This window comes from Vulpes vulpes, chromosome X (genome assembly GCF_048418805.1).
Source record: "Vulpes vulpes isolate BD-2025 chromosome X, VulVul3, whole genome shotgun sequence".
NCBI classification, from domain to species: Eukaryota; Metazoa; Chordata; class Mammalia; order Carnivora; family Canidae; genus Vulpes; species Vulpes vulpes.
In genome coordinates this window covers 100365888-100378253 of record NC_132796.1, presented here as the reverse complement: position 1 = coordinate 100378253, position 12366 = coordinate 100365888, and the positions used below count along the sequence as shown (strand labels likewise).

The following is a 12366-nucleotide window of genomic DNA, read 5'->3' as shown; positions in this document are numbered from 1 at the left end:
TCCTTTGGTCTCAAGGTTTCAAAATTATATATAGTGTCTTGTTCAGACTTTGCTGCTGAGCCTGGAACTTTGAGGTGGACGGATGACTGTTTTCTATCAATGTCCACCAAGCCTTTCTCTACAACAGTTCTTAGTCTAGCTACAAAATGAAACTCCTAGGATCAAGCCTGCCACAAATTCCGCTTGGTCCCTACCGCACTTTCGGATACACTTTATGTCTGCGAATGGATCTGCTATTTGCCCAGAACAAACATTTTGGGTTGCTTGATTACTTTTACCCCCAATCATGGTGCTATACCTTCTGTATGTGATTTTTCTCTGATAAAGTTTTTGTTTTTCTTCTCTTCAGATCTGCACTTACAGGGTTTGGCAGTAGGTCAGAGGGGGTCCTTATTCCTATCTTTTAAAGCACAACTGCTCCCAGACCACCCCTGTCTAAAGCAGCAGTTAATAATAAGAAGGCTGCCTCTGCCAGCTGCCAGCTTTCCCTGATGTCCTGCAGTGCCCTGAATTGAGCTTTAACGGGGTCACTTGTCATGCAGATTATAAAGGACTCTTGTGCCCAAGGCACAGACCTGGGAATTTAGCAGTCAGAATGGGTGTTCTTGCATTGAAAAGAACAGGGATGCCTGAACTTGGTGACTCCGGGAGTGTTAAATGACCACCTAGTCTGAGCCTGGTGGCTTACAAAATCAAAAGAGCCTTTGTTTCAGAATGCTTCCAGTGAAGTTTTCCACTCTCCCCTCTCTGAGTGAGGGGCTAGGTGGAGGAACGTTTATTGGCCAGTGACCAGGATATGGAAGTGAGGAAAATTAGGTCCGGCTTTAATTTTGCAACTCATAGCATATTGTGTCCTTTGCATCAGACTGCCCCGACCTGCTGAAGGAGACAGTCTTGAATTTTTTTGAGTTACAATCTTTGCCCCATTGTTTGGTATTATCTCTTAGTTTCTGAGCTTGGCTCTGGATGAGGAAGGTAGCTGGTATGGTCCCAGGCGTGGCTAAGGAAGGAGTTCTTTGCTAGCAAGTCATAATGGATAGATGGAGTCTTCAGAATGGAGTCTGCAGGCCCCACTCAGAATGTAGCCACAGTATGGCAAGTCCGTAGCAGCACAAGGAAATGGTCCCCACACTGTGCGAGAACCCCAGCACTTTGTCTTGACAGACTTCTGATATCTCTTCTGGAATAGAATGTGTGCTCACTCTTTCTAGAATGTCTGTCGTCTCCAGCAGAAAGCTTGGAGCTCACCTCAAAGAAGTGCTTTTTGGACCTCCTAGACACGGAATCCTACCTGTTGGGGCTTTCGCTATCTGTCTGATTAGCCCTTGTCTGTGCCCACACCCTCTGTGTTACCTTTGCAATCACCCAGAACCTATGATTCTCTCTTGTTCCAGTCACATCTGCATCGTCATTTAAAGCTGATGAGCACAGGGCAGAATATCTTTTGTGACCCCCATGCCACTCCACATATAAATACAGTGACTTACAGGTACTTATTTCTGAGGTACTTAAAAGCTTCATAAGTATCCGGAAAGCTCTTTGACATTCTCTGAAACAATATTCTGTGCCTTTGGAAGGCTCTATTATCCTCATTGAAAGCCAAGATATGCATTTTTCTTTTTTACCTTCACTTTTCATAAAAGGTTATGCTGACGTAGATCTGAGTAACAACAACAAAAAAATCTTTCTGATGAAATCAGGATAAATAATTCCACACATCATCTAGGAGAGAAAGCCTTTGAATTGGTTTCCATGGAAATCTGAAGATGAAGTAATAATTTCAAGGCAGAGCAGCTGAATTGAAGATAATGGTAAAAATAGTTTGATAAAGAAAATAGAATAAAGTAATCAAGAAGACTCCAATCAATTATTTCTTTTTGTTTACCTTCAAGTGATTAATTTGTCTGCGTTTATTAACCTGATGAGATTAAGAAGACCTTCCTAGTGATTTATTTCGTAATTGTTTCCAAGGTTTGACATAAGCTGTGGAGTTATTGAAGGTGGAGATTTAAATTCAATTACTCATGAAGCAGGTGGTGCTTTTCCTGAAAGAATATCTGAATTCACGGCCTTCCCATGTTAACATTATGAGTGGAATTTATTAATTCATCTGATAGTATCTTCCAAAGACTTTTAGAAGTCATTTGGCATCCACATACTTCACTAAAAGTCAGCAGCTTCAGAACTGAACTTGTAATATATACACTCTAGAGACTGAAAATAAAGGATTTTATGTTAAAGACTAGTTATTTTTACATAATATTTTTACTGGAACCTCCCTTGGGGCCTGGGCTATGGTGCTATCATTAATGGAATCCACCAGCTCAAGCTCTGAATACCAAAAGGATAGCTTTCTTTAAACTTGACCAGTGGTTCCCACTCTCTTTACCTTTGAAGGGCACCACTGGATAAAATCATGGTCTATTTTGACAGGAGAAAGAGAGAGAGAGAGAGAGAGAGAGAGGAGAGAGAGAGAGAGAGTGAGGGAGGGAGGGAGAGAGAGAGAGAGAGAGAGAGAGAGAGAGAGATTGAAAGTATTTAAATGAAATGACTAATTGCTTTTTGTCTCTGTGGTCATTGTTGTATATATTTTTTTCTATTCTTTCTGTGGGTATAGTAAGGATAGACGGGGTTCTCCAAACACTAATCCAGATGCCAATTCTCCATCATCCACAAAAGCACGGAACGCATCTAAGAGTGGGAAGTAAGTGAAAAGTGTCCCTGTGCATTTAACACAGCTGTCACCAAGCCTTGTGCTGTCCTCATTTTGTCATTTATTCATACTCATTCAACGAAGATTTGTGGAATGCCTTCCATGTGCCTTGCCCTGGGCTAGTCACTGGGGAATTTAAATGAGTAAAGCATGCGTCAAGAATACGGGGTATATGAAGGACTGAAGATGTGGGATGAGAAGAATGGGAAAGTCAGACTGAATGTGAAAGGCAAGGATCTAAAGCAATCCAAGATTTGGACTATGTGTTTCAAAAAATAAAGAAAGAAGCAGCCGCACTGCTTCATCATTTTACGAGTTGCAAAACCCATGAAAATCTGTCTTTGACCCATACATTAAGGTTGAGGGTTGAGCCAAAAAATCTGGAAAGTCATTCCATGAATGTCCTGGTTTAAGTACATTAAGTACATTTACATTGTAACCATATCACTGATCTATGTGGTACGTTTATTCTTTTCCTAGTAACCAGCATGTAACATGTCTTACATGAAACTGTCTTTGTGGTATTGCCAAAGCTTGTATTGGCTGAATATTTGTGATGTTAGATTTACCTCTTTGGGTTAATTCCAGAAAATAGCATTGGCTGATCCCGCCGATTGGATTCAGCAGAGCATGCGAACCCAAGCAGATGACATACCTCTGATTAGATGCTTCCCCTTTGAAGTGGCTGAAGCTTCATCCCTTTGGTGAATGACTTAGGTTCTCTGTAGGCCATGTCTCTAAGTGGCATAGGGCATTGTGATAGGTAGAAATACAGCCCAGAAGGAGTACCCAGCCTGCATCTAGGAGAAGATGAAAGATGCCTTAATCATGCTAAAAACTCTAATCTAGCAATAAGATATGTCAGTACAAGAGCATGGTTTTGCAATGAAAGGTGAATTTGTAATGCTCATATATTTTGTGTATTCAGTGTTGGACCATAAATGCTGCATTTTAAATATGATCTTATAGTCAATTCCCAAAATGAAAGTTCTGTTGGTTGCCTTTTTCCCCCATTTCTTTTCCTCTTGAATCCCATTTCAGGTTTGCATATAAAGTTGAATGTGGGCTATCTTAGAGAATATAAAAAGCTGCGCTGAAGACATAAGACTAAATCTACGAGCACTTATAACTCGTTTCAGTTATTTATCACCACACACTACAATCAAAATGCTGTATAAATTATGAAGGAAGGGAATTGATGCACACAGTCCCCAGCAGATGAATGTTTCCAAATGAGTCCTGATTCACTGTCAGTGTGCACTCTCAGTTAGCAGATATGGCGCTGGAAAATTGCTTCTAGCCCCATGCTTGCAGAAATGGCAGGCCGCCCCTGGGCCCCTTGTACACACCTATCATGCTGACAGCTGTAGGGCACCATCTCCATTTATTAGACCCTGATGTTTCATGAAGGATGCTTGTGGTTGCTGTTGCACTTTGAAAGGGGCACTGTTTGGTTTCTTTTGGATTTAGAGGGACCTAGTCTCTTACCTTTTGAGTGAAGAATCTCAGTGTGAGCCACAAAGGGAGCATTGGTCGAATTTGAGTTCAGATGACACAGAAAATGCATACCTGATACCATACTCAGGTTGTGAACAGTAGGAGGCCCACATAAATACATTCTTAAGTAAATAAACGTGATCTTATAGAGCACTTGCTGTATTTGGACACATTCCAAGCTTCTGTCACCATGATGGCCTCCCTCCTCACACATTCTGAGCTGGGTGCCTTTTAGTTGCTGTGTATGTGACTCACAGATTAAGGTAATTCCTCATTATTCTTCATTATTTTTGTTATTAATGAAAACTAAAAAATTCTCCACTATTCTTTTCATGGTTATGTGTGCCAGGTCCATTGATCTGACTTAGGTCCCATCAACTTTTGGGAAGTTTATATGTAGAGTGCATGCTCTCAGCCAACCTCTGTACTGAGCACTTGACAATTTTGTCTCATTAATCCTCAACACCAGAAGCTTATGAAATAGGCACTATTATTATTTCTGTTTTATACATGAGGAAATTGGAGAGGATAGTATGTGCCTCCACGAGGTCTCCAAATGGACATTTTTGGTAAATTAATTTTTTTGATTTTTATTACTTTAAGATGATAACTCAAATACATTGAGTGTTTATTTTGTGCCATTGTGCTAAATCCTGGGGTTGTACAGACAAATACAAGATATAATACACGCCTTCAAGGACTTCACAGTCTCCTTGTGGGGAGGAGAGGAGACAGGATGACAAGATAGTATTTACAATGAAGCAGTCACTGGGTCCTGTTAGAGCCCAAATAGTCACCCCTAACCAACGCCAGGATTGTGGTGAAGAAGATGTCATGTGGGGATATCAATGAAGACTTCTGAGAAGAGACCCCTGAACCCTTTCATTTGCCCACTTACCCCCTCAGGTAGCAAAGCTAGGTCAGAAGAGGAAAAGAAAAGGAAGTCACAAAGATAGAATCCCCTAACATTGATAAGAACAAGTTGGAGCTGTGAATTGGGTCAAAACTAAAACCAAATGGCCAATTCTGCCCTTTTTGGGAGACTCCAATCCATTGGGGGCCAAGAGAGATGCAGTGAAGCATTCAGATTAGCTTTAAAAGCCTACAGCTTGAAAGTTCTGTGACTTCTGCTTGCTCTGTTTTGTTGCCTGGATCTGAAGCTGGGTAGCCAGCCCTGTGTTTCAGGGAAGAGCAGATGGAATGGGATATATCTGAGCAGCAGAGCCAGACTATCCTGGCAGTGACTTTCAGGGAGATACATGCATTTTCTTCTATGCCAACATTGAGCCAAATTGACAAAGCAGAAAGAAAAATCAGTACAGAGCCATAACTCTGATATCAGGAAGCATAGGTTTTATAGAGATTGACCCATGACTAACCAGGCCAGACCACTACATTTAACCACACATTTGGTTCCCTTTGGTAATGTTAATATGTTATTCTGTGAAACACATCATGCCAGAATCAATGCATTTGCTAACCCATTGGGTTGTTCTTAGCAAGCACTTAAACTGTCACAGCTGAGCATGCATGGCAATGACAAGAAGCTGTTATGAATTTTCATTTTGTATCAGAATACGCTTTACATGAGACCAACCCTTTTGCTGGACAGATAAGGACACTGAGACTCAAGAAGGGTCAGTCATTTTCCCCAAGTAGCAGAGGTCATCCTAGAATCCTGGTCTTCTAATATTTGTCACCTGCTCTTCTTACTACCATCTATTCTACAATTCTTCTCCTAGATAGCAAGGTACTTCAGATAATCACACCAAAGGAGTCTTGGAGCCTGGTCTCAGGATGTCCACCTGAGTGCTCTTCTCTCCATATACCATGACATGTGAGTAGGCTCTGGCAGCCACTGTGAAAATGGAGACTTCAGGGGAAGTAATTTCTCTTTGGGGAGAAATTAGAATCAATCCACTTTTTAAAAAATGTAGCAGTAGTGATGATGAAAGGAAATAGTGTGTACTTTCAAACACTTTCCTTTTGCTCTAAACTAACATCATTCTGGTTATGTTTGGACAGTCACCCATTCTCAACATTATTGTTGAGGGATCTTGAACCTTTAATGCCCCATCATCAAGACAGCAATAAAGAGAACTCATAGATATCCCTCAAATCAGTCAACCAAGGTTGAGGGTGTGTGTGTGTGTGTGTGTAACATTTAGAGGCATCAATTAAAAAACTAGATTTCAGGCAGTTGCAGACCACTATGGAAACTAAGCAGCCCCTCAGCCTGAAATGTTTTCCATAGTCTTAGGCTATGGAATGATAAGAAGTAAGTTCTATTTTCAAACACTAGTGAAGGCGATGAATATTACAGGACCAGGGCAGAGAACCCAAGCACAGTGCCTGGTAAATGATACCATAATTGTTGAATTAAGTACCATAAATGTTGGCTTAAATTAATTAAGCCAGGGAGGGAGGAATGCTAAAATAGAGACAAAGGAGTACAGAAGGGGAATATGAGGACCAAGTCAACCTTGCTCACTTCACAAATCTGCCTGGAGCTGACCCTAGTAGCAGATGCCACAGGAAGATGGACTCAAACCTGTCTTTGCCAGAATTGTCTCATAATAAGCAGACTTGTTTATCTATTTAGCAGTCTCTAGATGAGAGCAGTTAGGAGCACATAGCTTCATAAATAAACTAAACACACCAACACTCCTTTGGCTTTGGTTGTTAGGAGCCAAATGAAAAACTTTCCACCTTTAAAAAGAAGTGAAGTCTTGTTTGTTCTGTATGGACTCAGCATGGTGCAGTTATATGTTCAGATTCAGCTGTTTATATGTGTATCCCTGGAGTCTGAATCCTGCACACCATGATCTCATGAGTGTGTCATGTCCTCTAACTGAGAGCCAAGCATTTCACAGTAGTCTGTGACTATTGCTAAAACCCCCAGTTTTGCCTCTCTGTATGAAACTGTGTGTGTGTGGGGGGGACATTCACTTCAAAATGTTTGTGTGCTATATGAACATAACAATCAGGTGGCCAAGTATTCAACTTGTCAAATAGTTCCTGTAGTTTTACCTGCTGATGATGTTACTGGTGCCTTAGTTTAGCTATGAGACTAAATCTAGTATCACAAAGTCTTGTGACAAACCGAACTGTTAAACTGACTGCAATCTCTATCTCTGTCTTTCTCTGTAGTTGCTCCTTTGTAGAAAAAGACAAATGACAGAAGCATAAACTGATGTCAGAATGCATTCCTAAAAGTGGCTTTTAGTCAACTGTACCTGAGAATCAGTTCACTTGTAGCTTAATTGCCTTTTCCTCCAATATTCCCTATCCGGGATAGTGTGAGACTTTCGGTCATAACAAAAAAAATCAAATCTATTCCAGAAAGTGCATTCATTAATAAGGCAGGAAAGTAGCCTAAGATATTTGAAAAAGACTTCCAATAACAAGGGGTAAATAACACACAGGCTGGACATACTTTGAGGTTTAACCTAGAGCTAATGGCTACAGCACAGGGCTTTTCAAAGATCGCTTGAAATAAATTAATCGTGTAGCTTTGTGTGTATTCAAAGGGACATCAGCTTTGGAATCAGAGACCTGGATTTGAATCCTGGCTTCACCACTGATTACCTTTGTACCAATCTCATTAGGCCATTGTGATGATGAAATGCCATAATCTAAGTAAGAATCTCCCAGTATCTGGCACAGGATAAGTGCTTAATAATGTCACCTAGTGATTATGCTTGCTTCAGCTGCCAACCTATTGCAGCTGGGAACACGGTGACCTGGCCAATATGATTCTGACCAAATGAGAGCTCTGGATGGTACAGCTTGCATGGTTATCTGCTTTGCCAACTCTGGAAATGGGAAAGCAGAAGCCCCAACACCACTAGCATCACATAAATAATTTCTGCAGATTAAGTTAGATAAGAAATTAGTAGTAGATCCAGGAAGAAATAGTTCAGCCATGGAAACATTTTCTAGCAGTTCTGCATGCATCTCTGTGATGGTTAAGATGAAGAGTATACTTACTAACATAATAGATGCCCCCCAAATACCTGACTGTCCATGCTAGTCATGGTTCTACAGCTTAATCAAGAAGACTGATTCTGTTAATGGAGCTTTGGAAAGCAGGAGCCATCTTTCTCCCTTCTTACCTGTCATACAAAACCATGGAGTCAACATAGCGCTCCCTAGAACAGTGGACCTTGGTAACTCTCTTTTCGCCTCTGAAATATACAAAATTGAGAACTCTCAGGGATGCCTGGGTGGCTCAGCAGTTGAGCGCCTGCCTTCGACTCAGGGCGTGATCCTAGGTCTGGGGATCGAGTCCCGCGTCAGGCTCCCTGTGAGGAGCCTGCTTCTCCCTCTGCCTATGTCTCTGCATCTCTCTCTGTGTCTCTCATAAATAAATGAATAAAATCTTTTTAAAAAGATTGAGAACTGTCACTTGCATTGCTCTGGCATAGCTGAGTTATGTCCAGTTCCCAGGTACTAGCTAGAATTCCACTCCTGCTCTCCCGCTCAAGAAAACCTAGGAAGGCCAGGAAGAGTGATGTTAAACAGGACTCCCTTATTTGCCTACAAGTAATAAATCTCTGTCTCTGTCTCTCTTTCTTCTGCCCTCCTTCGCTTCCTCTTCCCATCTGTCTGTCTATCCATCCATCTGTCAATGCTACATCTGATCTTTCACCTCAATATTGTTAGTTCTCAAACCAGCTCTTTCTGAGCTGAGGAAATTACAGAGGCTAAATAAGAGGCATTTTCTAATGTCTCCAGGCCAAATCTGTGTTTTTCAGAAAACTAACCTATTAAACATGGCTCACTATGGTTTCCAGTACTATGAAAGTATGGGAACATGGGGCAAAACTGATGTGCTATCTAAATTATTATTATAAACCCATCAGTGGCTAAAAACCTGGAATGTAGAAACATTTAACTTGTAGACCAGAACTTTCTAATTTGATAAAATTCAGTTTATCGGTTCTTTCTCTTCTGGATTATGCTTTTGGTATCATATCTAAGGAATCTTTGCCTAACTCAAAGTTGCAAAGGTTTATACTTGTGTTTTCCTCTAGATGTTTTATACAGATTTAGGTGTTACATTTAAGACAATTATTCAATTTGAGTGAAATTTTTTCATATGGTGCAAGGTCAAGATCAAAGGTTTTTTAGATTTTTATTTTAATTTTGTTTGCATATGGATATCCACTCATTCCAGTACCATTTCACTAGAGGAATATCTTTCTCATTGGCCTACTTTGGTACGTTTGTCAAAAAACAGTTGATATTATATTATATTTATTTATTTATATATACTTCTAGACTGATTATATATATATATATATATATATATATATATATATATATATATATGGATCTACTTCTAAATTCTTTGTTTTTTTACCTCTAGATTCTCAGTCAATGGATATGCTTATCCTTATACCAATTCCACATTGTCTTGACCACCCTAGGTTTATATTAGTCTTGAAATCAGAGGGTGTGAGTCCAACTTCATTCTTCCTTTTCAAAGTTGTTTTGGATATTCTAGGTCCTTTATATTTTCATATGAATTTTAGAATCAGCCTATACATTTACAGGGAAAGAAAAAAAAGCCATCTGGGATTTTGGAAGGGATTGTGTTGAATTTATATATCAAATCTTGGGAGAGGGTGGCTTAAGATGGCAGTATAGGAAAACCCTGAACTCACTTTCTCCCATGGAAACACCAAATCTATAGTTACATATAGAAAAATTCTTTGAAAAAGACCTGTAAACAAGCTGAATACTTCCTTCACGGCAAAGGGTAAAAAGGCCAGATTGAGATGAGAAGGTGAGACAGAGACATAGTCTTGCCAAAAAACCCACCCCTGTGGGCATGGCAACCCACAGACAGGTGGAATCTCACAAATATAGAGCATATCCCTGAGTTTGAGCCCCACACCTGGCAAACCTAACCCTTGGGAACTGCTCTAGATAGACAAGCCTCCAAAACATCTGGTTTTGAAAACCAACACAGCTTATAGTCAGGAGACCCAAAGGGCTGGAGGAAACTGAGACTGCACTTAACAGGCTCTTACAGCCTCATTTGCCTGGGGCCCATGGCAAAAGCAGCAGGTTGAAAAATGCTTAGACCGTGTGTGAAGGAGATTTTTTGGTTAATTGTAAAGTGTCTGCTGAAGGCGCAGGGATGTGTTGGAACTCTCTCTGCTGATGGGGTCACTTGAAGGTGCCATATCTGCACTCTCCTTCTATCTTGCTATTGCTGCATGCCCTGGACTATTGTACCACATGACCCTGCCCAACCAAACCTGTTGGGTGAGCTTGCCACAACCACGTGCTCCCCTGTGACCCAGCCAAACCAAATAAGTGCACGCAACCCATATAGGGAATGCTCCTTGAAGACCTGGCTCTGGTGGCCAGGGGGGCTTATGTTTCTATGCCCCACAGAACCGAAACAATTGAAGAGACAGTTCCTGGCAGGCTACTGCCTCCAGGGGGCTGTAGACAGCAGAATGAGACACACTCTTTGTTTTCCTATGACCACTCCTTCAAGACTGGGAGAGATTGGTGGTTTACCTAATACACAAGACAAACACAGAATGTACAACAAAATGAGGAAACAAGGGGGGAATGCTCCAACTGAAAGAAGATAAACCCGCAGGAAAAAAACTTAATAAAAGGGAGATAAGGAATTTACTAAATAAAGAGTTCAGAGAAATGGTTATAAAGATGCTCACCGATCTCAGAAGAATGAATGACCACAGAGAGAACTTCAGCAGAGAGACAGAAAATATAAGAAAGCACCAGACAGAAGTCATGGAGCTAAAGAATATGATAACTGAACTTCAAAGTATGTTAGAGGGGCTCAACAACAGACTAAATGAAGTAGAAGAAAGGCTCAGTGACCTGGAAGTTAAGAGAGTAGAAGCCAAAGAGAGAGAGAGAGAGAGAGAGAAAGAAGCCACCCAACAGAGCAGCAAAAAGAGAAAAGAATTTTTAAAAATGAAGATAGCTTAAGAGACCTATAGAACAACATCAAGTAGGAAAATATTCACATAATAGGGGTCCCAGAAGGAAAAAGAGAGAGAAAGGGACATATAACTTATTTGAAGAAATAATGGCTGAAAACTTCCCTAGCTTAGGAAAAGAAACAGACATCCGGATAAAGGAAGCCTAGAGAGTTCCAAATAAGTTGAAGTCAAAATAAGAGAGCCATAAAGTGTCAAATTAAAATGTCAAAAATTAAAGCTAAAGAGAGAATCTTAAAAGCAGCAAGAGAAAAAGAACCTGTTATATACAAGGAACACCCTCCTCTCCCCCCGCCCACAAGAATGTCAGCTGATTTTTCAGCAGAAATTTTGCAGGCCAGAAATGGCATAATATATTCAAAGGAGCAAAAACAAAAAACTTCTAACTAACAATATTCTACCTGGCAAGGTTATCATTCACAATTAAAGGAAAGAGACAAGAGAAACTAAAGGAGTTCACCACCACAAAACCAGCCATACAAGAAATGTAAACAGATTTCTTTAAGTTGAAAAGAAAGGTGCTAATTAGTAATAAGAAAACATACAAAAATAAAAATCCAACTGGCAAAGGTAAATATGCATTAAAGGTAGTAATCATTTATAACACTAGATGAAGGTTAAAACACAAAACTAGTAAAACTAGTAAAGATAACTAAATTACAATAATTAATTAAGGGATACACAAAATAAAAGATATAAAATGTGACATCATTGTGTCACATGTGTATGGGGGAGTAAAAAATGTAAAATCTTAGAATGTGTTCAATTTTTTTTATTTATTTATGGTAGTCACACACACAGAGAGAGAGAGAAAGAGAGAGAGAGGCAGAGACACAGGCAGAGGGAGAAGCAGGCTCCATGCACCGGGAGCCCAATGTGGGATTCGATCCCGGGTCTCCAGGATCACGCCCTGGGCCAAAAGCAGGCGCCAAACCACTGTGCCACCCAGGGATCCCCTTAGAATGTGTTCAAACTTAACTTGCCATCAGTCTATGTTGATACATATATAGACTGATATATGTAAGCTTAATGGTAATGACAAAGCAAAAGCCTATAGTAGATATACAAAAGATAATGAGAATGGAACCTAAACATAAAACTAAAGAAAGGCATCAACTACAAGGAAGGAGAGCAAGAGAAGAAGAAAGAAACAGAGAGGAACAACAA

At 40.3% G+C, this 12366-nt stretch overlaps 1 protein-coding gene across 4 annotated transcripts in view; it reads left to right on the top strand.

The window, feature by feature from the left end:
* Window positions 1–12366, top strand: part of HS6ST2 (heparan sulfate 6-O-sulfotransferase 2) — a 291544-nt gene that overhangs the window by 242301 nt on the left and 36877 nt on the right. For 2 of the 4 annotated variants that reach the window (XM_025983164.2, XM_025983165.2), the window contains one exon: window positions 2618–2704. The exons of the other annotated variants lie outside the window; for them this stretch is intronic. In XM_025983164.2, the coding sequence (XP_025838949.1) occupies window positions 2618–2704 (87 nt within the window). The remainder of the gene's footprint in view (window positions 1–2617; window positions 2705–12366) is intronic. 4 annotated transcript variants of the gene reach the window in all.